Below are 26,872 nucleotides of genomic sequence, written 5' to 3' on the forward strand. Positions count from 1 at the left end.
TCAGTGGTGGGTTGTCAAGAGGATGACGCCGGACTTTTTGGTGATGCCCAGCAACAGGACAAGAAGCAATGGCCATAAACTAAAATACAAGAAGTTTAACTTCAAGATGAGTAAGACCTTCTTTACACTGAGGGTGGCAGAGCACTGTACCAGCTGCCCAGGGAGGTCATGGAGTCTTCCCTCACTGCATCCAAACCTATCTGGGCACATTCCTGTGACACCTGCTCCATGTGAACCTGCCTTGGCAGGGTTGGGCTGGATGGGACCCAAACAATTCTGTGACTCTGTACTTCCATGGGGCCATTTAAGGCCGAAAAGCCCGAAACAAATACTTCGAGGGGCTGGAAAATGCTTTAATCGTCTCAGAGAGCTGCCAGACACCGAGTAAACCCGGTGGGATGAGCAGAGACATTCAGAGCAAATCTGAGGGGAGGAGAGAAGTAAAAGCCGCACATCCACAGCCCTGCACTCCTGATTCCCCTCAAAGCTCGACAAAATGGATGCAGGACACACCGCCACAGCGCCTCTGCTCTACCCCTCAGGACTCGCCATATTCTCCGGCTGCCCCAGCCCCGCCTGTCATGGCGGCGGCGGAGGAGGAGGAGGAGGAGGAAGAGGAGGAGAATAGGGAGGAGAAGGAGGAGGAGGCAGCGGTCACATGGCGCCAACGCCGCCACAGCGGGCGCGGGGCGGGCGAAGGGGCGATGCCACCGCCGCGGTGAGTGCGGGGCTGAGCGCGACACGGGCCGCGGTGGTGGCGTGAGGGGAGGCGGCCCCGGTGGGGGAACCGGCGCCGGGGTGAGGGGCAGCCCGGGGGTGCGGGTCGGGGTCAGCGGCGGCATCGGGCTCTCTGTGCACGGTGGTGCTCGGTCGTAGATTGGACTCGATGATCTCAGAGGTCTTTTCCAACGTAGCGGTATGATTGTGTTTTCCCGCCTGCCCTGAGGCAGCGGTTCCTGAGCCCCAGGGGCTGGTGCGGTGCGGGGCTGCCCCGCTTCGGGTCTCGGGTGAGGTGACAGCGGGAGGCTGCCCCGGCCGGCTCCCCGCCTGACCCGGCCCCTTGCTGGGGGCTGGTTTAACGTGACCCCGGGGGAGACCGAGGGGCTGCAGCAGGGTATGCTACACGGGATGGGAGACAACGTAATTACTGTTTCTTATACTCTTTGAATGCATGTGAAGGCGCAGCAGCAGCCCGGCTACAGGTAGAGTGAAACTCTGCAAATCTGACCTGACACGTGAGGATCGCTACGTGTTGGTGTTGCTGGCTCTGCTCCGTTCATTGATTCGTTTGTAGGGCGAGGTCAGGCATTGCTTTTTGGAGTGCTCTGTGACCCCGTGAAGTATTAAAGCTTTCTTTCCTTTATGACTGGGAAATTTATTTGAAAACCGTTTCTTCCCTCTTCCCCCTCCTGCCCCCCGTCCTCCGCTCCCCCCTTGTTCTTCAGTATATACTTACATGCAACACTGAGGCTTCTCTCTTCCTTTTAGCAAATATGTGCTATTCTTTGTGGCTGGTCTCCAGCTCTTTAGTCAGTTCATTTTTGCCATGTGGTATTTTTATTTTTTTGTGTCTATGTTAAAGCTTGTAAGGAAAGCTGCTGCAGAACATGCTGGAGCAAATGGACTGTCTCAAAGTTACTTGCAAGGTGGATTAAAGGTTCTCTGGTCCCTTGCTTGCAAGAAAACAAATGGATCTGAATAAACCACCAAAAGCTCTGTGCTACTTGTAGTGGGGGTCTTGGCAGGTCAGAATACCCTGCTGTAATGTGGTACTGGAAGCAAGCATTGTGTTTAGAATCCACCTTTCCAGACAGCTGTTTCACCTTTGTTCACTTCGGCACAGGTGTCTTAAAACTGCTGTTGAAAGTAATTAGAACACTGATGCTCTATTACAGCATCTCTGCCAAGCTGTATCCTGAGTTGTTTTTAATATCAGTTGCAGGGCAGCTGCAATAGACCCTACAGGACTTTAATTATGTAATTAATTGCAGCCCCTAGTCTTCCAAAGAAAAAATAATATCTCATGCCCTGTCTTTGTTGCTATTCTGTAAACAATCAGTGTTTTCTTAATTTGGTCCAGAGTATTTGGAGCATTGCTTTCTGTTCAAAGGAAGGGTGAAATCTCTCAGTGCCAGCAGAGTAATTGTGCAGGTGGGCAGGGTTGTTAGCACTCTGCTAACATGCTGTTTTTCCCTGGAAAATGTATTTCAATGGAGGATCAAATCCCTTCTTTCCTTAGAAAGAGTAGTCTGTAAGTTACATTAAGCGTTCTTGCATGCTTTATGAGCTAGGATCTGTTTTTATTTTCCTTTCCTATGGATGTCATCTCAATAGGAAACTATTCCTGGGTATCTCTGATTAGCTTAAGCTGATCCAAATGCAGACTGTGCCCAGGAAAGGATGGTACCAATCTCTTCCTGCAGTATGTTTCTGCCATGCTACCCCATAGAGAACCTCTAAATATGTGAAACAGTCCAGCTGGGATTCCTAGGCCTCATTTTAGAACAGTGTAAATGTCCAGGTGGTTCCAGATAAGAGGCTTTTGATTAACAAGCAATTGGCCTCCCCTGGTAGAACTGTCTCTGAAGAAGTGCATGCCTCCTGCATAAGCTTTTCCTCCTTTCTGGGTAAGATAAGCTCCTGCAGAGTTTTAGGAGCTCTTCTGCAGCAGGGAAGGAAAGAAATAACAGTGCAGCTCTAATGAGCCTTCGTCTCCCAGCCTCAGATGAGGATGCCAGCAGGGGAAGTGGCATTTGTTCTGCTGGAAGAGAGTCTGACTGCGGATTTCAGGGCCTGTGGCCTGGCTTCTACTGTCTAATCACATTCTCAGAGGATGCAAATCAATACTTCATTATGCACAGGAGTAGCACTGGATAGACTTCCTGAAAAGCTTCTGTGTGACTGTAGTTTATGAGAATGGGTGAGTCTGATCACTTTCATAGTGATGTAAAATGACAGTAGGTGTGATTGAAGCACTTCAGGTGGCAGAAAGCCTGAAAACAGAAGGGCAAGGGGAATAAAGATAAATTATTGGTATTTTGAAAAATTATCTACAGAAAATAGGCTTCCTCACAATAAGTGATGCAAACCTCAAGTTTTTACTGGTAGGTATAAGGCGTGTGTGTGGTGTGGGGTCACATGGATGAAGTCAGAAGTGTCTGAGCAGACGGTAAAAGTGAGGATTTGGGATTTTCCAGTGAGAAAGAGCAGGGTACTGTGGGGGTGAAAAGAACAGAGGCAGGATGGTTCTTTGGTTACATTAATTAAAGGTCCTGTAGAACAGTTGCAGTCAGAGCAACCAGCAGGCTGAGTTTGGCACTGTGGCAGCTGTGTGTTGATAACTTGAAGCAGAGAAGTAAAGGGAGACTTCCACTGAAAGGAAAAAGTAAACTTCCAAGATTATAATCATTCCTTCATTCCTTTCTGAGACTTGTTTGTCACCTTTCCCTAAAAAGTTGCATCTGCCTGGTAGGTGATACTGCAGCTAAAGGTATCCCCAAAATCAAGCAATGTCCTTTGGTACCATTCATTTTGGAGAGATAATGCCTGCTGTTGCACAGTAAAAGTATGTTGTATTTCACCTAAAAAGTTGCATCTGCCTGGTAGGTGATACTGCAGCTAAAGGTATCCCCAAAATCAAGCAATGTCCTTTGGTACCATTCATTTTGGAGAGATACTGCCTGACTGCCTGCTGTTGCACAGTAAAAGTATATTGTATTTCAAGTGCAGGAATAAATTTGATTTTCCCTTCTCAAAAAGTATTACAGCGATGAAGTCTGTTTGAATCCCTGTTAGAGTGTGGGAGGCAGATAAACTGTCTTCTTATCTAAGGTTTCTTTTCTAAACATATGGTGGTTTATGGAGATGAAATCATCTGCTGTTGCAGCTACTGTGTTAATGTATAAAGTAGTGTCAGTGGTGAGGTCTCGGCTGATCAAGCAGGGTTTGCAGCATGAGTGAAAGCATTTGTTCAGCTCTCTTTGTGTAAGAGTTGTATGCATCACATCCTTCAGCCACGTTCTAGCGTGTTTCTCATGTGAGTCAGCATTGGGTAAGAATTACTGTAAATGTTCTGTTTGAAGACTCTGTGAAAACTAAAAATACTTTTCTGCAGCAGAAAAGGTAGAAAATTAGGAAGCTGTTTATACTGTTTCATTCAAAAATTGACTCCAAGCATACTAAATTTCTGATTTTTTGTTGTAGGAACTTCTGAGTTTATTCCCTGAGATGTGAAAATATGCTAAATCTGTAGATTAAATAACTGATGGTGATACTGAAATGTAGAGCATGGATTAAAGTGCCTGTAAACATGTGTTTTATGTGCTGTATCTCAGCCCTTTCTTGTGCAGTCTGGCTTGGCAGCCTGATCCTTTGCATGTTTGAAACTGGAACAGAGTGCTCAGGGGTGAATCAGCTTTTCCACTGCTGACACGGATTAGAGACCCCTGATGTAGGATTTGCTGCTGCCTGCTCTGTGCTTTAGAGGGTGAGCAAGAAGAAGTTGTGCAGGCCAGGGAAGAGTCCAGAGCTGCTACCCCACAGTGCTCACAGGTCTTTGATGTCCTTGTGGCTCAAAGTTCAGCTGGGAGCAGGTGAGCTCTTGTGGTTTTGTGTCTCGTGGCAGTAGTGGCATTGCAGGTTCTGTGTTTCTGAAGTTGGCTGTGGCTGACAAGTTCTACCTTACCAGCTCTTCTACAGAGACTGTTCACATTTGTGCTCCAGCCTCTCTTGCCATAGAACAGGACAAAAGTAACTCCTCTTGCTGCTTGAATGGGAAGGCATATATGCATGAGTGGCAGTTTGGGGGGCAACTGCCTACCTGCAATAACTCCTTGTCATTCCCAAGACTCCAGCTACAGAGACACTGCACCATTTAAGAAGTCAGATTTTAAATTGACAGGCTAAGCTAATAAACTTGCAGAGGCATGCTGAAGGAAGGTACCTCAGTGAAGGGTTGCTGTGTGCCAGACTGATTTAAGCAAATACTTAATGAATGTTAGAGGCATGTTCATGGAGGTCTTTTTAGTTTCTGTAAAACCATCCAAATGTTGCTTGGCTAAATGACACAGATTTTCTTGTGCAGACAAGAATTAAATTGGACGCTTTAAACCTTGGAGGTGGCTTTAATTAAAACACAGATACTTTTCCAGGAAGCACAAACTATCTTGTTTTGATTCAAAACCCCTTATGAATCAATCTTTGTAGGTATTTTGGCTATTTTGCCAGTTCCTCAAGCATAACATCAAGAACAAAGGATGCCACTGTCTCTATTGATATATCTCATATTTGTTATTGAATATGTTTTCTAGAAGTATTTTCTTTAGTTTTCAATTTCCTGAAATACCCTAATTTTGTCAGTTAGCATGAATCTCTTATCTCTGGTGTCAGCAGATGTCGAGACTCGTCACCTATAAACCAGGAGATGGCCAAGTTCTGGATTGCACATTAACCTTCTGTGCAAGCAGAGTGTTGGGAGGCATGGCTCCTACTCAAGGGGGAAAATGTATTTTTGATCTGCTATTCATTTTGTTGCAACATCCATGATTTCAACATCAAAATCCTGAGTATTTTTTTCCCATTAGAAACATTGGCAATAGATAAGTAGAAGAAAAGTGACCAAGAGGGGATGGAAAAGGAGTGGTCCACAGCCCTTTCCTCAAAGGGGTTTCTTGTGAGAAGGAAAGACTTAGTCTGTAAGATCACAGAGAAGGAATGAAAGCCTAAGAAAATTAATTTTTGGCATAACTTGTAGAAGTTTGCTGTCCTTACAGGCAGTGTACAATCTGTTTTTGCTAGTGACTTGTTTTGATCCAACAATTAAGGTATTTTCCTCAATGCATGAGGAGAGAGCTGAGACATTGAGTTGCTGAGAATCTCATCAAAATCTGCAGCAGAACAAACTCTTCAACCAGAGTGTTTCTTGGCTTGGTCTGGTACCTGTCCTGGTGCAGTCAGTGAGTTGAAGAGAGAACAGAAAGTAGGTTTATATCCTTAGGATTCCTCTCTTTTATTAATGTCTAGAGACACAGAGAGAAACCTGTGTGCAGAAAATACTTTAAACTTCAGATGAGAAAATGAATCCAAAGCAAGAAGATTGTAGGGTCTTGGTTTATCTCAGATTTTCTTACTGGGGAAAAATGAAAGTTCCAGATGGCATGGATACTGTTGACTGTGCTAAAGCTTGGAGTGAAAAACTCCAAATAATGTTTGTTTCTGGACATGAGAAATGCAGGTGGACATTAAGTTCAACTCATGCTTTTAGTATTTTTTCACTTCTAATTTTTTTTTTTTTAACAATGGCCATTCACATGAAAAAACACAGGATCTGGTATATTGAGGAAATCACTAAGATAGTTCTATCCCTAACAGCATGGAGACATGTAACAGGGTTAACTCTGAGCAGTTTAGCATGAGTTAAATATTCTCCTATTAGAGGCGATCTAGGGATTTAAACTGTAACTTGTTTTAACCTCATGGTGAATTCTGGGGCTACATTTCATCTACTGTTTATATTTTTGTTTGTTTGTGTTTGGTTTTTGTTGTTGGGTTTTTTACACAAATAAATCCTTTTGTTTATATCAGTTACTCAGGCTCCATAAAGATGTTTGATTCTGGTCTGACTGAACCAAGTACTTATATATAAATTTCTGCCTATTGAAAAGGAAAACCATGGAGAAAGAGAAATGGTGTCTTGCATGATTTGTGGGGAGTAGGCACAGATGTCTAGGAATTCTGGGATCTGAGGCTGCAGGATAAGGTGCAATGTAACAATTCTCATTAAGTCAGTTTGTAACACTCTAGTACAAATAGTAACATAATTGCAGCCATTTTGCATTTCATACGTGTTCAGGTGGAGTCTTTGGAAGTTTCCAGTGTGAGTTGGCAGATGTCTTTTGTGTATTTTTTGTATCCAGCTGTTGATACCAGTCTGAGTTCTGCACAAGTGGATGGTTGATGTCTTCTGGGAGCTACTGCAGAACCTGTGCCAAAGTGCAGTTTCCATGATTAGCAGTCACAGGTTTAAAACAGCCTGGCCAACCCCACTTTTTACCACTGTCCCACTCAAAAGTCCTTCAGTGAGGTCTGTTTTGTTGACAGATTTGCTGCCAGCATTTTTTTTTTTTTTTTTTTTTTTTGTCAGGATGGTTGCACAAACGAGGCCTGAATTTTTTTTTGGTATTTTTTTTTAAGAATTAGAAAATGTGTTTTCACTTTCCTAATAAAAGACTGGAAAAAAAGCCCAAAGCACGTTTGATGAAAATTTCTGAAAATGAACAGCAAACATACCTAGAAAATTTCTGTTCAAATGTGGGAGTCTTATGAAGTTCCTAGGGATTTGGAAAATGAGAACTACAGGAATTTTTATACAACTTAATGATCATTTTCTCTAGCATTACTGTGGTCTAGTCATGAGGAAGAATGTTACTGATTGATTATGTGAGTGGCAGGAAAATGACCATGTGTATATTGCCAAATCCATGGATTGGTAGATGGATCATGCATCAGCTGAAAAAAACCCAAAACATAATAAAAGAGATGTGAAAAATAACTACAAAGAGAAAAAATATATTGATGATTTTGGAGCAGTGAATGCAGCGTTGGTGTCCTCAGACCCATCCAAACTGTCCTGTTTTCCTAGAGAACCCTGTGCTTGTTACCCCGTTCCCAGTCAGGACTTGCAAGCAATAAAGTGTTAAGTTTCTGGCTCAGCGGTTCATTGTTCACTGGGAATGAAGACACCGCCGCTGCTGCAGTCAATGTGCTCTCCCTGTGTAACCTTGCTCTGCTTTAGTGCCGACTCTTCTGGAAAAAGGTGAGGGTTTTACAGTTCAGCTGCTCCTGTAAAAGTGTCATAATCTAATTATTTTGTATGAATCTGCATTTTTGTTATTTCGGTGAGCTTTGCAGGCATAAAATGTGAGGAACAGCTAAGCAGATTTAAACATTTAGAAAAGGTATTAAGCAGCTTATTTGTGTGTAGTTGACCTTGTAAGCTCTCTTACGTTCTGCATTTGTATATTGTGCTGAAGGGTTGTTAAACTAATATTTAAATGCATGGATCTTTAATGTGAGAGAGATGCAATGAGGAACAACTTGTGGGGTGTTTAACCTTGCTGTTTTTTAAGCTCTGTGAAGAAGGAAGGGACTGTATTACAAAATGCATTGCAGCTTTATTTGGAGACATTGTGGCTTCTTTCAGAGCTGGTTTTATTGATGAAAATAAAATCTTGCTGTTTGAATTAGAAGAAAATATTTGTCAGCAACAAGAAAGGCTGAAGGTATTTTTAGGACTCCGGGAATGGCATGACATGTATTTGTGAGCCAGATGGCTTAAAGGAACATCCAGCCCAGCAGCCTGAGCGTTTGTCAGGGGGATAGGTAAGAATTTCTTTCTTATAACTGTGCTTTGGGAAATAAAAAGCTTTCTTTGAGGGGAATGAGGACACTGCAGCAGCATGAAACTGTGTACTGTATAGCACTTTATTACCCAGAACTGGGAGCTAGGATTTTGGTCAGCTTGTATTTCTAATCCAATAGTTGTTTTCTCTAATCAGGCTGCACTATTATGTTACTTTTCTTGATGAAGTGTTGCACCACTGGTTGTAACTAAACCTGGTGTTCTTTTCAGCTGTTTTTTAACATGAAATCCTGACTTACAAAAGTTTTTCTTTCCAAAAGTTGTAACTGTTTTTTCCATTAAAATTGTGTCCTTAAATTAGAGACCTCGTGAGATACTCTCACTTCATGGAGTGGAGTAATATGTGGAGAGAAAGGAATCCTTTATCAATTAGGGAAAACCCCAATATGTTCTATTGTTGACAAAGAAGTGGAAGATGTTACTGCAGAAGATACTTGAACATTTCTTTAAGGGTGCTTTTTTTTTTTTTTTTTTTTTTTGAAATATGAGTGGATAAAAGAAGAATTTCACATTTTTATTATAAAAAAGCCAAAGTGTTTGCATACACTCTGGAATGGCAGCCTGCTAAGTATGGCTTTTTTACTGGAGTTGAGAAATTCCTTGATAAGCAAATTTATGTTCCTAGAGGAGGCATTTCAATGTATATTTCATAGATTTGAAAATTATACTATGCAATATTTAGACATCTCTGGTTAAAGCCCAAAAACTGAAATACAAGTCAGTATATGAGTGAGTCATTTGACACTGGAAAAATAGTGAGGGCTGAGAACATAAAGACTTAAGAAGATGAATTTTTAAATTTGTCCTAAAACACTTAAAGCTTTTCAGACTTCATATACTTGGAGTATAGTTTCACAGATCTTCAACAATTCATGCAACTAATCTATGTGCCTTTCTTTCTCTTTAAAATATAATGAATATTATTGGTATTTTAAGATTATCTGTAAAGTGTTGCTCAAGATTTTTGTATTCATTCCAGGAGGATTTATTTTAGGTGGTATGACATGGATTTGTATATCTGTGCTGAAATGACTAAACTGTTAGCTCTCAAAGCTTTGAAAGTTGAATTTAGAAGGGACTTGCAGAGGCTAATTAAAAATAGATCTTAATGTGTCATCTCATTAAAATGAATGGGAACAGTAGTCTTATGCAAGAGGACAGCCTGTGGTCCACAGGATATTTCTGTGAATGAGTGTTGGTGTGACTGAACATTAACATGATTTAACATTAGTCTTTTTTAGTTCTTTCTCCTACCTTGCACCTCACTAAATAGCCTGGGTCTGTTTTCTTGGTAGCATCCCTGTAGGTAGCAACAGGCTGCTATTTTAGTTCTCATCCCAAAGCTGTCTCTTCTGCAGGCTGAAGGAGCCCAGCATCCTCAGTTCTCACAAGGCTGTTCCAGCCTGTGACCATCCTAGTGGCCTTTTACTGACCTCACTCCAGTTTTCTGATGTCTGTCTTGTACTGGCAAATCCCTCCCTGGGTGCTGTCCTCTGCCTGTGGTCTCAGGGAGCTGTGGAATTGCACCTCTGGGTCAGCTGCCTGTGCTCCTGTGGGTCCATCCCTGAGCTCTCCTTGCTGCAGAGCTGTGCTCTGGCTCGGGCTTAGCCAGGCCTTGGCTGGTCCTTGTCTGCAGAGCTGTTGCTCAGGCTGTGCCAGCAGCCACAGAGTTTGTCTGTCCCGGGTGCAGGACTTGGCATTTGTCCCTTCTGAATGATTTAGGTTCCTGTAGGCCCAACCTGTCTTTACATGAGTGGTTACCTGCCTGCATTCTGTCAAAAAAAGCCATTTAATTCATAAAGTGCAATCACCCATCTCTCTGTAAGGTCAAAAATTAATGGTGGTTTTTAATTAAAAGAAACTGGTAGGTAGATCAAATTTAGTGATAAATCAGTCCTGTAGGAAGGTTTTTAAAGAAGGAGTTAAATTGGCTTGGTGCTGGAGCACATGAAACACTTTTATTTGGAAGTGTCTATTACTTTTGCTCTGGCTGCATATTCAGTGAATGTTGTTCCTAGTGATGTGTGTTGGATCTGAAGCAAAAGCTGCCTGAGGTGTCCCTTATCTCATCTTGCTGGTCTATTAACTCTGACTTTCCCTGATGAGAGAGATTCTAATGGAAAGGTTGCCTGGAAAAAAATAATACTTTTGCAAGTGCAGAAGGTGTGTGAATGGCATCTCTGTTTGTGTGATGAGTGTGTCTTACTGCAGTACTACTTCTTCTTATCTGGCCTCTGTTCATTGCACTGTTAATGCTGTTGTTTGATAGTGATTCCATCAGTAAATTGGAAAGCCAGTTCATGGGTAGCTGTATCATCTTGGAGGCCAAGAAATGTAGGAAAGGTTCAGGCTACTAAATGAGCAAAGTTGCATTCATGAATAGTGTTGGTTTATAGTCTTGTGTTTTGCTCTCCCCAAAGAATAAGTAAAAATTATAAGCATCTACAGAAAGTCATGCAGAAAAATATCCTAATACTCTGTAGAAAGATAAAGTAGTTTAATGATTTTTTTTGTTTGTTTTTTGGTAGACAAACTTCTTAAAAATGAAGATTATACACATCTGTTCCTTGCCTCAGTGTAGTTCCAAAATATACAGGTAGTCTTGCAGGGGACCTGAGTAGTATGAGTTGAGTATCTATCTTTTCCTGATTGTTTTTTTTTTTTTTTTTTTTTTTTTTAAAGAAAAGCTGTTCTTGGAAAAACTACAAGCCGACTTAAAGGCTTTGTCAAATAATTTTTACTCCTATTTCAAAAATCTTGAGGTTAGTCTGATCCTCTCTTTGACCTCTGACAAACATGAGTTCTGGCACAGTTATGAAATATCTACTCATACGGTGTGTTTACTAAGCTGTTGACATTAATCCAAGCAGATGTCAGTGCTTAAGCAGTGGCAGGTCATAGAGTCTGTAGCAAATATTGCTCTTGAAGCCAAAATATTGTGGATTGTGGTTGACATTTTTTCCTTCCTTTAAAAATATCCAAGCCCAACACATGGGGCCTGTGTTACTGAGAGCTGCGCAGGTTACTAACAACAAACCCTCCTGGGCTGTGGGGGGAAACACAGTTGTGTCCTTGTTGGGCCAGTTATTAAATGAATGTAAGTGTTCCTGGGCTTGATGTATGAAATGAATGTCATGGTGGTGGTGTAAAGCTGCTAAAAGAAGCTGCTGTGGCATGAAAAGCCTATTGCACAGTGAGTACTGCAGCTCAGGTCTGGCAGTGGGCTCTTGGAGCCTTTTTCACCTTTGTGATTGATTGAATTCAAGAGACTTTTACTGAGTTTCTAATATTTAACCTTTATAGTTCTCTTTAAAAAAAATCAATTATTTACTACTTGTGCAAGGAACTGAGAATTATGTACTGGAATTTGTGGAAATTAGAGAGCAGTATTTTACTCCTGGCATTTCTGGTATGTGGGTCTGCAAACTCAGTTCCAAGACTTTGCCAAAGGAAAACTGCCATGCAATAAATATATGACAGTCAAAATAGAGCAACAAGAGAGACACTGAAAGGCTGAATATTTGGTTAGAAATTCTCAGAATACTGTTCCTTTCAGTCTTGGTCTCTTCAGAGCTGATGCTGATGGAGACAGCTTCTAAGATATGTTTTTTCCTCTCTTGCCCCCCAGTCTGAATTGTAATTTCCTGATGTAGGAGATACTGCCACCTTGGATGATTTGTGTTTGTCATGTTGAAGTGTCTCTGGATTCCTGAGTACACCCGAGTGAACAGCCATGAACTCCATGCATCTCCAGGGCATGGGAATGAATGCCTGTAAAATACATAAAGGTGTTATCATTCATTACTTGCTCTGGAAGCTCCTATCTTGCCAAGGGAAAGGAAATGCCTTCTGTTTATTCTGGAAGTTCTTGACTACTTGAGTTTTTGGAAAGAAGAATTGTTTGAGGTGTTTTTTTTTACTTTTGGCAGCTGTACTGCTTTTCAGAAATGAAGGGGAGATGCATGATAGACCCTCGAGTCTAGTTTCTTTCCAGGAAAATTTGTGAGGAGCTGCATTGTGAAACAATTCTTCTTATGTTTAAATAATGGATTATTCTTTTGTGGCATTTAGTATTTTTGTTTGAACTTGAATAAATAAATAGAAAAGGATTTTAACTGTACTGTCCAAATAGCAATTTATTGGTGACTGGACTCATTGTTACAGTATTGCATAAGTGCAAATTATTCTTATGAACCCGTTGGTTATCTGAATTATGGAGTTCTGCTTTTTTTAAAATTTCAGTTGTTTCTATCTAACTGTTCAAACCTGCCAGCTGTGCTTCCATTAGCAGAGCTTTAGGCAGTTGAGTTAAAAATACATATAATCTGTTTTTTTCATGCAGCATGTATCAGGACTGAGAAAGATCCTTTGGATTTGAAAGGCATGTCCTTTGCATCGCCTGTATTCAGGAACAGGCTTTCTCTATTTAAGGGGGAAAAAAAAGTGAGGAAGAAATAAAGAAAGATTTGACTTTGCTTAAGTTTCAAAATCCTGCTTGAAGAAACCAGCTGGGAGAGGATGGATGTTTAAGACACTCATCAAGATATTATGACTATCCATAGGCTGAGACAGTTGTTGGGTAGATTGGAAAAATGTATTTCCTAGAAGACTTCACAGCACTGGAGAGGAAAGGAAATTGGACAGAGTAAGACTTCTATTCACTGTGTCTGCATGGTAGGAGTTCATGGATAGGGAGATGGCTGAGGTAAGAATCAAGGGTTGAATGTCAGGCTCTGTGAACTGAATGTTTCCTCCTGTGTCCTTGTCCCCAGCTGCAGTCTCCTCTTCTCCCTCTGCACTTATCAAAGTGGATATTTTTGTTGCACACTGAAATGAGTGGAGGGATTCTTGTCTCTTGGTATGTTGAGGAGGGGCAGAGATCCATGCATACAAAGCACAATCACACAAATGTAAGTGTAGGGCTGGAAAGGTTCTCTTGGTTCCTCAGGGCAGATCCCAAGCAGGACTGACATGGCTGAAGACTTGGAAACTTCCTCTGGCCTAAACCACATCTGTAAGAAGTCACTCAATTTAAAACTGTCTAAAACTGGAATGTGCAGCTCTGACACAGATCATGACTCTGTCTGCTTAAATGGTGGAAGTGGTTGAAATCCAAAGGACAGTGTTTGTGTAAATACAAGTGTGTTGGTGAATAAAGTAAACTAACAAGCCTCAATGTGCTTTTCATACGCAGGGTTAACTTTTTTTTTCTGTTCCACCTTCAGAATGGTTTACATAGTGAGTCTGTATTTTCCTGCCAAATAAATTACCAAATGTCTTGGTTGAATAGCAAGGTACTGAACGGGCACAAGCTGTTTTATTTTTGGTTTTATTTAGTTTTGGTTTGTATTTGTTCCTTTGTAGCAGTAGCCAAGCATGAGTTTTTATCCTGGTTAGAGATGGAAGGAATGTATAGCAGGGTCCTCACTTTGGTGATTATTAATTTATCCCTTCCTCTTTAATCTGAGTGTGCCTGATGTCAGTCACAGCAAACTTTAACCTTGTCATGGCTGGAAGTGCCAGAGCAGCAGGTGTAGCTCTGAGCTATGAAAGAGATGCAAGGACCTATGGAAATATTTAATCCATGAGAAATGCTGCTCTGTGTGCCTGTCTTCTGACTGTTACCACAGATAGAATAGATTTTTTTTGTTTCTTCTGTGCAAGCTGCAGTGCTTGTATCCTTAAACAACTCTGAAATGAGAAGGTTCCTTCTCTGTTATAGTAATTTTTATCTTACTAGGACAGTTCTGTTCCAAAGTATCAGGGCATGTTAGGATTGTCCATCTGTGTTACCATAGTGAATGGAAAAACACCTCTAGCAGTTTTTGAGGAGCAGTATGTTAGGCTAGGACAAATCTTTCTGCTGATGACCTTCTGGTGGCCATGCGAAAAGAACCTGGCAAGGACCCAGATCCTCTTTTATGGAGAAGCATTAATTGTCTGCAGACTGCTGAGCAGGAAGAATTATTATAATGAGAGGATATAGCTGTTTGTCTGCTCTTGCTCCTCTGCAGCCTCACATGCTTGTTCTGAGCCAAGGTTCACCTTGGTGTGGTCGTGTTAGCACAGGGCATGAGGCACGGGGATTGGTCATCTGTACTTCTCTAACTGGGAAACCTATTCTGCTAGCAAAAATGAGGATTTTCTTCAATCATTTCTGCCCCAGAGCATTCAATGCCTCCCTAATTTAATGGCCTTGCAGTTAAGCAGCGAGATTTCTGTGTGACAGTGTTAGAGAGAGCGCCTGTTTCACAGAGAGTGCAATTCATCTGTATGCACAGGGTCAGCCTGAGATTTAAACCCTCTGTAAGACCTTTTTAAGCTCCTAGGGCTCAACTGCTCTGTAGATTGTTGCCTTGCAAAAGTGAGGGAGTTTGACATGGTAAGAACAATGGGTAAATTATTTTTGAGGAGGGTGGGTTTTGGTTTTTGCTCTACTCTGTGGATATTTTATTCTTGGGTGATGATGACCTGCTGCAGTCTGGGAAATGTAAGCTTGAATTTTGACATATATTCTTTTTGGATCCAAGTCACTAAGGACTCAGAATTACATTGCCAAAGCAAATGGTGTCTATAATGTTCTTTGGGATCATTAACAGCTTCTACCTTTGTTTAAGAGTTTCCCATATTGAGAAGGAATAATTTGTTTGTACTCATAAATGTTCTGGTTTGTTCTTTGCCAGACTGACCTGAAAACTTCGGTAGCTTCCGACTTTTTGAGTAGTTTGAAAAATGTATCAGCATAAATGATTGACTCCTACTCCAATATTTGTTTTCTTAAAAGTTTTGCTAATTAAAAGGTGATTACATTGTTTCCTCACTTTTTGTTACTGTGGAAAGACTTACTTTTGGTTAGGTAGTAATGAAAGAAATCAAATTCTTTGAGTCAGCATTTTCCCCCCTCAGTTTGAGGAACTGATCTGTATAGTTTTTAAGGCATGTGGGGTTTTTTGTGTGTTGCTTGGATGTTTTGTTTTGTTGGTTTTGGTTGGTTTTGTTTAGTTTCTTTTGCAGGGTGGGGGAAGGGTGTTTAACATTTGGGGAACTCCAGAAAGTTTTCCCAATTCTCCTGGCCCATAAATAAAATCTTTTCACCAGCTTCATCTGCTTCACTTCAGAGTTTTGCCTATGCAGTATAGCTTTGGGGGAAATTGTCTTATGGGTGTCTAAAGTAAAACTCTAGTCTGAGTTGCTTCCTTCCAGCTCTAGATGGGCATCTCCTTCAGGGGATATGAAAGCTTTTCTGGAGTCTGCAGAGGCCTGGAGGAACGCAGTAAATTGCCTTAGAGCTTTTCCTTCTTTTCCTGTCCCATCTGTCTTCTTTCTGTGGAGAAGATTATCTGTAAATGTGACTGTCTTGGTGCTGTGTGTTGTTCAATTGCATCCCATGTTTTCTGGAACTCCTGGGACATTCATGAGGGCTATTCTTAAATCTGGGGCAAAAGGAACTGAATCATGTAGCTTTTTTGAATCTGAGGTCTCTCATTCTATGCTTTAGGATAGGATCTGAGCTATGAAAATGGATACACATGGACTTACTCTTGGGCAATTGGCTCAGAGTGGCCCTGATTGAGCAAGGGGGTTGGACAGGGTGACCTCCAAATGTCCCTTCCAGCCAAACCAATCCGTGAAGAATCAATTCCCTGTGTAGATATATTTAATTATATAGTTACATGTTTAATTCAAGGCAGGAATACTAGAAGTATACTGTTGTAGAACAGAGATAATTATATAATTATTCTGAGGAGAATTCATCATTTTTACCTTTAATTGTGGTGTGTCACTGGGCTCTTAGTGATTGTTTGCTCCATATTTTAAAGCAGTGGTATCCACATTAAATGTGAAAACTGGTCGTGTTTACTTTTTGAATGGGACAGTGAAGGTCTGTGCCTGAAGTTTAAGCTCTAAAAACCATTTAATGGAGGAGTAACATATTGAATGTATTTTGCAATGTATAAGGTAACAGGCAGCACTCTCAAAATGTGTGTTTTCACTCTTTTCCAGGTAATTGAGAATGAGCCCTCAAGGATGCTGAGTCTACAATGGGAAGTGTCACACTTCGCTATTTCTGCTATGGGTGCCTCTTCACATCTGTGACCTGGACACTTCTGCTCTTTGTTTATTTCAACTTCAGTGAAGAGAACCAATCCTTCAAGAATGTGCCCATCAAGGGGCTGGAACCTCAGAGGCCATTTCCAAAAAAATTCTATCCCCGTTTTACACGGGGGCCAGTTCATATACCTGAATTGCAACAGAAAGAGAATAAGATAGGAAACTCTTTTGGAAATCATATCCAGGACCCAGTTAAGGGGGAGATAGAATTCTCTCCTGAAATGGGTAAGTGGTTTTTAGTGTTGGTGACAAACTTAGTAAAACAACAGTAGAATTGAGATTTTTTTTTTTTTTTTTTACAGAATACTATCTCAGGGGAAAGTCTATAATGAAGGAAATTTTGTTTGTTAAAATGCAGGTGGTACTCGTGGCTCTCTTCATTAGGAATTACTTGAAATTTATTCTACAGTGCTTAATCCAAAATACACTCCAACATTTGCATCTATGCTGTGTAAGTGTTGATGAAGACTGGGTTACAGCAGGGTCTGCCCTCGATGAACTTAATCTTGCTTTTGGAAGGTTCAGTGTGTGCTTGTTTCATATCTTACTCCTGTTTTAATTGGGCTCAAATACATAAGCCTTAATTAGCTGCAGAGAGACTGTACTTATATGCAGTAATTAAAAATAACATGGTATCAATAAACAATGAAGAGTACCTGTTGATTTGGAGAATATGCTTGGAGTATAACTTATGTACAAGAAATGCATGTGGGACAAACTTACAATGCAAGATTGAGATGACAGTGGTTAGAGCCAAATCCTGTTTACTTTGTACCAGCAAAGGTCTGTATGTTTCACTGGAGCATGTTTCATCAATTAGGTGGTTTCATTTTGTGTTCCAAAATAAAATGCTTTGTGTATTCTAGTGCTTACAGCATATTCACTGCTGGGTTCAGACATGCAAACAGGCACATTGTGTACTGGCTTAAATCTTGGTTTGAGTCTGGAGGCAGAAGTGTTGTGGCAAAGTGTTGGGGTATTGGCTTCTGCTGCTGCTTTGGGAAATAGAACACAGAAATGAACCTTCATAGCCAGGGTTTAATGCTCAGACCTCAGTGAAGTCCCCTGTCATGACTGTGGACGAACGGTGAATCACGAGCTTCGTGAGTTTGTACAATTTTACCAAACTTCACTTTCTGAGTTGGTTATTAGACCTTTGTCAATGTTAGAAAAATGGCAGTTCATGTTGCCCTGTGGCATCACAAGTGTTTTTCAGTTCACTGCAAAAAACCCGAGTGCCAAGTGGGGTGAAGGCCAGTCCAGAGGTGGCCACTTCTTTCCAACTATTCAGTCTGGGCCAGGAAAGAAATGGAGCTTTTTAGCTGAGAAGTTCTTTGATCTTCAAACCAAGTGACTGGTTTGGTTGGTGAAAGCCAAGGCAAGTTACAGTGCCAGGATAAATTCTACAGGAATCATCAGGAGACAGCTCTTAAGATGAGGTATTGTAGGAAAGGGTTTCCTGAAGTCTGTGTAGGGTAGAACAGTGATAAACACAAAAGAAAAAAATAAAGTGAAAAGAAATGTGGTGTATGATAGTCAAAATCAAACTGTCATCTGGTAGGTCAGTCTGTCTTTTGGTTTTTGTTAACCTTTGAAAGCCACATAACACTGCTGAAGTAAAGCCTAAAATGAGGTTTTGATTGCAAGCCCCTTGTTTTTCAAGGGCTTCTCTCTGCTGTTTGAACTGAAATCATTCAGGTCTTTTGCATGCATTGGATACTCTTCTTTATGAGAAGTTTTTAAAAATATTAGCACTCCTTGAATATATTCATAAGATCAGAAAAATGTAGTTAGTGGTTGGCTATGGATGGATTGTAGAATGAAATATTTGGGGTGTGTTTTAAGTTTGTGCTTGGTATGAACAAAACATTTTAAGGTGACCACATTATAAGGTGCCGCTGATTATGCCAGAATAATGGAGCTGGGTGCCTGAACTGACGAGATGCAGACATTTCTTTGGAGTGGATGTGGTTCATTAGGGGACTGACTGACCCTTTTAGGCTGCTGGGGCTGGGGGAGTGACACTGCCACTGTAAACAGAGCTCATTCCTACCCCCACAGTGCAGCTCATGCACAGTGGGAGCACTCACCCCTGAGCAGCACAGCAGTCACAGGACACTGTGTGGGTGTGTCCCCATTTATCTCACAGATATCCCTACCAGCACTTCCCACTTGGTCCTGCTCAAATGTCAGGGCATTTACTCTTGAGCTGTTGGACAGTGCAGCTGCATCGCCATTGCTGAACTCGAGACTAAAAGCCACAGAGTGGTAAATATAAATGGTGGGAACGTGGATGGAATTCCCTCCTGAAGATCACCTGGTACCTTTAGGTAGACTTTGTCATTGAGACACAGCTGTGCTCCAAAGGCCCAGATGGATTACTTGTTTTGAAGCTTTTTTCCATTTCAAACTTCTAAAATTACTTCTCTTTTGTGTTTAACGCAATTCATTTTCTCCAGGCTTGAGCTTAGCTGGCTTTTGCATAGCTGGTGGAAACTGGAGAACATGAGGTATGGAGACAGGCTGAGAGGATTGAGTTTATTCTGCCTCAGAGAGAAGGCTGAGGGGTGACATTTTATTGCTGTCAGCAGCAGCTGAATAGGAGGCTGCAGGGAAGATGGAGGCAGATTCCTTCCTGAGTGCATGGGATTATAATAAGAAATTGGAGCGAGGGTATTTCAGTTATGGAAGAGGAAAAACATTTTCAGTGTGATGGTGGTCAAATGCCTGAACAGGGAAACAAGAGGTTGTAGAATCTCCATCGTTGTAGATACTGAAGGCTTTCAAAACTTAACTGCACTGGTTCTGATTTAGCTGGACCTGCTTTTGGGAAGAAGATTAGACCAGGTGTCCCTTTCAATCTGAATTAGTCTGTGAATGTATGAAACATATTTTCCTGGAAGTATGGTATCATGTGAACGAGGAGCCCTCTTGTTAACTCTTTTCTGCAGATTTTAAATGATATGGAGATGATGGGCAGGGTGAAAGGAGATAACTTACATGATCTTTGCTCACTTTTTGTACTGAAATTTCAGTAAAATTGCCTGTGTGATTTGATAATAACTGAAGAGGTGACAGGCACCTCATTCTGTGCAGCCAGAATAGAGACAATAAAAAATAATCACTCTGCTCCCTGAATTGTTGCAGAAGTGGCTAGAGGCACAGGTGGTGGCAGACACCAGCTGTCTCCCTCATGGAGTTGTGTGAAGTGCCACAATGTTTTGGTTCTGTTCACACTGGTGAGTGCGTGGCTCAGTGAGAGAAGCCCATGGCACTGAGTCAAGGCAGGCAGGATGGCATTGAAAATTTCATCTTGCCTTATAGCAGTACATTTCCTAATACCAACAGTTACTTCTGCCATGCTTAGTCACAGTTTTCAGTTCTGCTAAAAAAATCAAAAAACAGCAGCTCTGCTGGTGTTTTACTTGCTATCAAAGTCCCAGGTGAGATAAACAGAAGTTTACAGTTCTTGCATAGCTATTTTTGTTATCATGGACTTCAGAACTGCATGAAATGGGAGCTGCTATTGTGTGGATTTTTCTACAATTTTAAATGTATTTCCTCACTCAAAAATCCCATTACACACCTGTCACCTGTAGGGGTGGATGCTGATTCATGGTATGCCAAAGTGTATCCTCTGTTGCTTGTTTGATGTTGGTTTTAGGTGGTGCTAAGAATTAGAGGCCATATGAGTGAAGGGAGGCAATAAACACAATGGAGCCAGCAGTCTTTGGAGAAGGATTTAATTTTGTTACAGCTGCAAGGGCTCATAAGTGCTGCCTGTTTGTGAGAGGAAACAGAAATAGTTGCACAAATACACATTTTGCAAAACCAGAGGGATTTTTAAGAGCATGATGGATTTTAGAAGAGGTTGAAGCATGTGTTTCAATCCTTGATTTCTTTCAAATGATGTTTTTGAGTCTTTTAGCTGATCTTGGCATGTTTCTTTTGCAGGAATGATTTTTAATGAAGAAGATCAGGAAGTGAGAGACTTGGGCTATCAGAAGCATGCTTTCAATATGCTTATCAGCAATCGACTGGGATACCACAGGGAGGTGCCTGATACAAGAGATGCAAAGTAGGTGCTGATTTTTGGAGAGAGCATGGTATAATTTCATATGCTCAATGACTTGTTACACCTGATGCAGTATTTGATATTTTTGGTATTTCTGTCATACACTGTTCCATCCCCATGTGTTGCTGAAGGTGGATTTTTCAGCTATTTAACAGGAGTGCTTGAAGTTAAGGTTTCTGTTCTTTGGTCTTTTCTGTCTTTTTTGACTGAATATTATTTCTGGAGATGTGTATTTTTTTTTGTCAGCTGCTAAAGGTATATGATAGATTGTGCTCTAAATATTTTCTATTAAAGAATAGATATTTTTCTATAATCTACCTGGTGCATATGGTGGGGGGGAGGGGAGCAACTCACCTCTGTAACAAGAATAAAAACTCCAAACACTGAAAAATAAATAAACTTGCATGAATTTTTCTAGTGGTTTCTCCGGTGTGGGTGAATGTAATGAATTGTAGTTGCTGATTGTTTTTCCCAGAACTGAGCTAATTCTAAGTAAATGAAAACTTTTCTTCTATACTTCTGGGTTTTCATTTATAATTTCTTATTTTTATTGGATCCCCCTATGCCTAGCACCTTCATATGGCATTAATTTGTGATAGTTGGCCCTATTAGAAGGAAGGACAAGCTTTGAAAATGAGAAGAAAGAATGATATCTTGCTTTGAGTGGGATTCATCTTGCAGATTAAGATGCTTAGATAACTGCTTGTTAGTCAGTTGTCTCTGCTTTTATTATAATTAGCAGAGATCCAGTCAGTGGAGTTAATGAAGCATGCAGAGCTCTTCAGCTGACAAAACACACTTGACAGCCTTAGGGTGAGCTGAACACTATTTAGACTGCACTGACAGCAGTGACTAGACTTAAGTGTCTTAATCTGCCCTCTGAATCGCAGTATTGGTTGTGGAAATAGGTATTTAGCCCCACTGGAGGTTTTCTGGGATATCCAATTCTGTCTCCAGCAGCTGGCCAATAAAGCTGTGGTATTTTTGTGGGCCTCATGTCATATTTGAACTGTCTGAGCTACCTGAGGGTACTAGACTGTGTTTTTACAGCTGAAACTCACTATCTTCTGTTCTCTGTCTTGAGGATCTCTGGTTTTTATTCCCACCTCAGTGCCTAGCATCCTCTGTTTTCTAGCAAGCAGCAGTGTTAACTATGAGTCTGTGTTACGTGGAAAATAATTTACTATGTTGAGCCCTCCTATAGCTGTTACACGTCTGGGCTCATTATGTTCATGTTAGGGGTTCCTCCTACACATATAATGTTTGCTTGTTATTTAGGAAGTTTCAGCAGTGACCCAGCTCTATGGAAACCCCTCTGTAAATAGTGACAAAGACTCTGTTCCTGTTTGCAGATGCAGAGAGAAGTCCTACCCTGCTGATCTGCCCTCTGCCAGCGTTGTGATTTGTTTCTACAATGAGGCGCTCTCCGCCCTGCTCCGCACGGTGCACAGCGTCCTGGACCGCACCCCCGCCCACCTCCTGCACGAAATCATTCTGGTGGATGACAACAGTGAATTGGGTGAGAGACTCTCTCAGGAGTATTACTCTCCTGGGCCTTCCCCTGCTTTATTGACTGGCCAAAATAAATTGTGGAAGTCATGATGCAAAACCAGTTTGTACTGCAGCCCATCACCAGAGAGCCAGCCAGTGGAGATGTGTGGTGTCCAGAGATGCCCTAGGTGACATCCTCTTTGCCACTGGTGCCATTTTACTGATGAGCTTTGTATCATTCAGGCTTTAATGTTCATAATCAGGTTTTGAAGCTAATAATCATAGAGTCAAACTATGTTAAGGGGCTGTAAGGAACCTTAACGATCATCTAGTCCCAACTCCTGCTGTGATGGGCAGGGACACTTCCCACTAGACCAGGTTGCTCAAGGCCCTGTTCAACCTGGCCTTGAATGCTTCCAGGGATGGGGCATCCACACCTTCCCTGGGCACCTGTTTCAGTGTCTCACAACCCTCGCAGGAAATAGTTTCTTCTTAATATCTAGCCTTAATCTTCCCTCTTTCAATTTCTACTCATTACTCCATATCCTGTCACTACAGCTCCTGGTGAGTCCCACTCTAGCTTTCCTGTAGAGTTCCTTCAGATACAGGAAGGCTGCAACCCCAGTTTTCCCCTGCCTTCACAGGGGAGGTGCTCCACTCTTCTCTCACCTCTTGCACACACTGATGAGTAGGGGTCATGATACAGATGTTCATAGTTTGGATTTTCTTAGCAGTTCCTGGCTTGAGCTGCTCAGGTGCTCAGAGCAGGTGACAGAGAGGCCACTGCTCGCTGTGAATGCATCTGAAAGGAGCTGGAGGCACTCCCGTCTGCAGCCTTGCCGATGTTGCTGTGGCACGATGGAATCAGAGCTGTGTTTTGTACTTACTCAGCATTCTGGACCAGCAGCAGCGCCCTGGGGCCGGGGCTCTGCGTGGCTCTCCAACAACCTCTTGTGGCCACGCCGGGAGCGGCTGTCCTGGCTCTGGGAGCAACCTCTGCTCCTGCAGGCACGGAGGGGCCCTGGAGGGGTAGACTCTGCAGAGCTGCTTTCCTCCTGTTGAAGGATTGCTGCTTTTTCTCTCGATTGACAGACAAAGCAAAGACAGACACGCAATTCAAGCATGGCCCTCAAAAAGCCTTTCATTTTGGCTCTTCAAAAGCCTAATGCCTGTTGAAGAATGTGCTAGCATAGCAGTTCTTGCCAGCATGACTGTGCAGGTTCCCTGCTCACCTTTGTTCAAGTCCACAACTTTTTGCATTTTAAAGATTTTTTTAGATTGCATTTTTATTTAATATATATAATTATAGCTCCCTTGGTCTCATTGTTTGGTTCTGGTTTAAGGTCTCACTTGCTCTAAGAGACTGATTAGATATGTCTGGTGTAGAATGGCATTCTCTTGTTGTGCTGGAAGTTGATTTCTCTGAGGTCAGATCAAATGTCAAGATACAAGAGAGAACAAAGATCAAACACTGTTCCTTGCTGATAAGAATGTGTAGTAATTTAGAGCTTGTTTTGTGTTTTGGGAGCATATGCCTTGCTATAAAGTGTCTTGTGCAATTTGTTTTGTATTCAGAGCTTGCCTTATTTCAAAACTCAGTCTTTGGAATGCAAGGATGCATTTGATTGATGCCTGTGTTGAGGCAGTAATACTATCACTCTTCTGGTCTGTTGTTAAATTAAAGCGACAAGTGAATTTGAACCAAATTAAGTTCAAAATATTCAAGTAGCTGTTTTTTGTCTTTCTGACTTCATATGAACTTGTTCTGAAGCCAAAGGCAGGAGGAGGTATTGTTTACACAGAATTACTGCCCTTGATGCTAATGATCCTATGTGCTTGCTGCTGCTTAATTTTAGTGGACGAATTCTTACAGCAGAAGAAAGGTGGGGAATGGGGATGGTTTGGAAACTGAAGAAATGGATAAAAACTTTGGCTGTGCTATGGATATCATGAGCTCAGGCATTTTGCTTGATCTTTATGCCCCTTTGTTTTGTTTTTTAATTACAGATTAATTTTCCTTCCATTGCCTGCTTTCTGAAGTGGTGTTCTAGATGAAATTTTCTCTAGTTCTTCACCTGCTAATATGAGAGCTGTGGTACACATCAGTGCTCTTGTGCAAACCTTGGGCCTTTGCACCCAGTTTTGCCTCAAAAGCTTCTTAGACTCAACCATCAACAGTTTTACTGGCCAAGGAGGCATTGCCATGGCTCAGCTGAACCCACTGTTGTATTTTTCTCCATTCCCTGAAAGGCAGGATTTCTTTTTCTGGTATAACCTCTTTCTCCCTGATTTCATCTTAACTTGTTGTGGAAAAGCCTGAGGATGTGTTTTGAAGGCTGGTACTGGAGGCATTCTTTTGTGTAGAAGGAGAGATTGAAGAACAGAAAAGGAGCCAATTGTCTGCAGCTCAGTACTTTAGAATAGTTTAAAATAATAACACTCCAGACTCCCATCCTAGAGCCCATTTTGCCTTTGTTGCATAGATATGGAAGAAGGTAATGCCTAAAGTAATTTTTGAAGACTGGCTAATAGGGAGCAATTCTCTCTTTGGAGGAAAATTTCTCAGGCTGGATTGAAGCAATTTTTTGCGTTGTATCAGAAGTAGTCAGTGTTCCCAGTGGACATGGAGGTGACACACAAAAACCCATCAACAGCAAAAATCCCAAAATGTGTCTGAGACAAACCTGCCTGTTAAGAATGATCTGTGATATGGGCACAGTTGCCAGCAGGATGCCTATTTGTGTGGGTCAAAACTCTACTGGCCCTTGCCTTCCATTCTGCTGCTCAAGCCAATGTTGTGGACCTGGTTTAGTTCCTGGTCACATCTTCTCCTTTTTTTTTTCCCTTCCTACTCTTTTCAGAAGTTTGCAGATGTGAAACTCCTTCCTTTTTTAATTGCCTCATCTGCTGTAAGAGTTGAATTTCATAACTGAGCTTTTTCTGCTTTGTGCTGTCCCATTGTTTCTGCAGGTGTACACTGTTCTTCTCTTGCTATAATGAATCAGGTGAAGAATGATTCAAACAGTATTTTATTTTAGGTTTGCAAATCTGCCCTGATTGTTTGGGTGTCTCATTTGGAGATACTTCAGAGATTATTTAATCAATTTTCTAGGAGATTTTCTCTGAAAACATCTTCTCTATTGTCTCTGGCATATGATGTCATTATTCCAGACCAGGGGAGAGAATTCCTGTGACTCAAATGAATTCTGTCTGTATTTCCCCAGAGAGTTTCCTTTGTCTTAGAGTATTCTCTAGCATCATACTTTCTGTGTGTTACCTTCTCACTTCTGATCCACCATGTTTCCTTTAAATGCAAAAGCTGAGATCTAAAATTTGGAATGACATCTGGGAATCTCCTGCCTGAAAGTTCTTATTCCTCCTTAAGGTTATAGCTCTGACTTCCACATATATTCCATTTCATATCCTGTGACAAGTCTGTCTGCCTCTCTACACCAAGGTTCTCTATGAAATCTCAGTTGGGTTTTTGCTTTTCTTTCTCATTTTATATTCCTTTTTATTTCTCCATAAGCTTATTAACTTATGCTTTTCCATTACTTCAGTCTTTGTGTCCATCTTCTCTTCAGTAGTTCTGCTTTAATGTTAGAAACCACTGACCTTGGGTGAAAGACCTATTGTTACTCTTAAAATTGCCATTGATGTCAGCTAAGTTACAGTAGTGCCCATAGACTCCAGTGAACTCTGCACTCCTTCAAAAGCACAGGCTTGCCAGCAGAATCTTTGATCCTTTTTGGTTTTAGAAAAGCAACCAGCTGTGAGTGAGTTGTACTTGGTATCTGTTGTTCTGTCAGTGAAGCAGGCACTGATAATATTAGGTGTCTTCCTGCCTCTTTTGAAAGCTGTCAGCATTTGTTTTCGTGTGTGGAATGTAGTAATTTAAATAATTTGCCTGCATGAAATGTTTATTGTTGCATCTGTTGCAAATGCCAGTCACCATGAGAAGAATTTGGAAATGTGTTTCTTTGAACAGCAATTTTTTTTGAGTCTAGTAGTTCCAGTTAAATTGAGTAGTGTACCAAAGGCATCGGAGGGGAAGTATAGGATGTGGAATGACTGTCCTTAAAATACTCTTAGTTTGAAGCTCTGCTGTGTCAGGGTAATGCTTTGATCAAGATTTTGGCCATTTTTGAGTTAAACGTCTTGATACTTTAAACAGAGCTTTCAGAATTTCTTTCCTGTTGTTGAACTTGTGTTTTCCTTTTTTTCAGCTGACTTGAAAAAAGACTTGAGTGAATATGTTAAAACCCAGCTTCCTAAAACCACAAAATTGGTAAGAAATGAGAAGAGGGAAGGCTTGATCAGAGGAAGGATGATTGGAGCCTCTCATGCCACAGGTACACTTGCTTTTCTCTCTTTTCTTTTGTAAATGCGGACTTTACAATTAGTTGATTGGGTGACTTCTCTTTCTGTAGTACAGCTTTTCAGATGTTGGATGTTTGACCTGTGGTTACTTCAGCCTCCTGAAGGGGCTCTGCATGTCATGCCACACACTAAGCTATACAACTTAGCATTATCCCAAATCTTTCTTCCCCTGCACTATCTCAAATGATAACTGAAATTTGGATCGAAATTTGAGTGGTTTTTAAACCTTGAGACACTTTGAGTGTCCCAGCTGTTGATTCTTTTTTTTTTTTTTTTTCCTGGGGACATTTGCTTTCAATAAAATGAGGTACTTTTTTAGTGTGGGTAAGTGAAACTGTGAAACAAAACCAGTATTGTGCTCTAAAAAAGTACCTCATTTTACTGAAAGTTATGAA

The 26,872-nt window shown here is 41.4% G+C and overlaps 1 protein-coding gene across 4 annotated transcripts in view; it reads left to right on the forward strand.

Moving 5' to 3' along the window:
- Positions 1-647: 647 nt before the first annotated feature.
- GALNT11 (polypeptide N-acetylgalactosaminyltransferase 11) overlaps positions 648-26,872 on the forward strand; it is a 45,326-nt gene continuing 19,101 nt past the window's right edge. Inside the window, exons 1-5 of one of the 4 annotated variants that reach the window (XM_041489806.1) lie at positions 648-718; positions 16,424-16,756; positions 20,486-20,609; positions 21,959-22,125; positions 26,324-26,449. In XM_041489806.1, coding sequence (XP_041345740.1) covers positions 16,462-16,756; positions 20,486-20,609; positions 21,959-22,125; positions 26,324-26,449 — 712 coding nt within the window. In that variant the 5' untranslated portion in view covers positions 648-718; positions 16,424-16,461. Of the gene's footprint in view, positions 719-7,737; positions 7,814-8,324; positions 8,380-13,104; positions 13,125-16,423; positions 16,757-20,485; positions 20,610-21,958; positions 22,126-26,323; positions 26,450-26,872 lie in introns of those variants that run through there. The other 3 variants (XM_041489814.1, XM_041489822.1, XM_041489830.1) reach the window with 3 other exon arrangements.

The sequence above is a fragment of the Pyrgilauda ruficollis genome, unplaced genomic scaffold (genome assembly GCF_017590135.1).
Source record: "Pyrgilauda ruficollis isolate IOZ18807 unplaced genomic scaffold, ASM1759013v1 scaffold12, whole genome shotgun sequence".
Taxonomy (NCBI): Eukaryota; Metazoa; Chordata; class Aves; order Passeriformes; family Passeridae; genus Pyrgilauda; species Pyrgilauda ruficollis.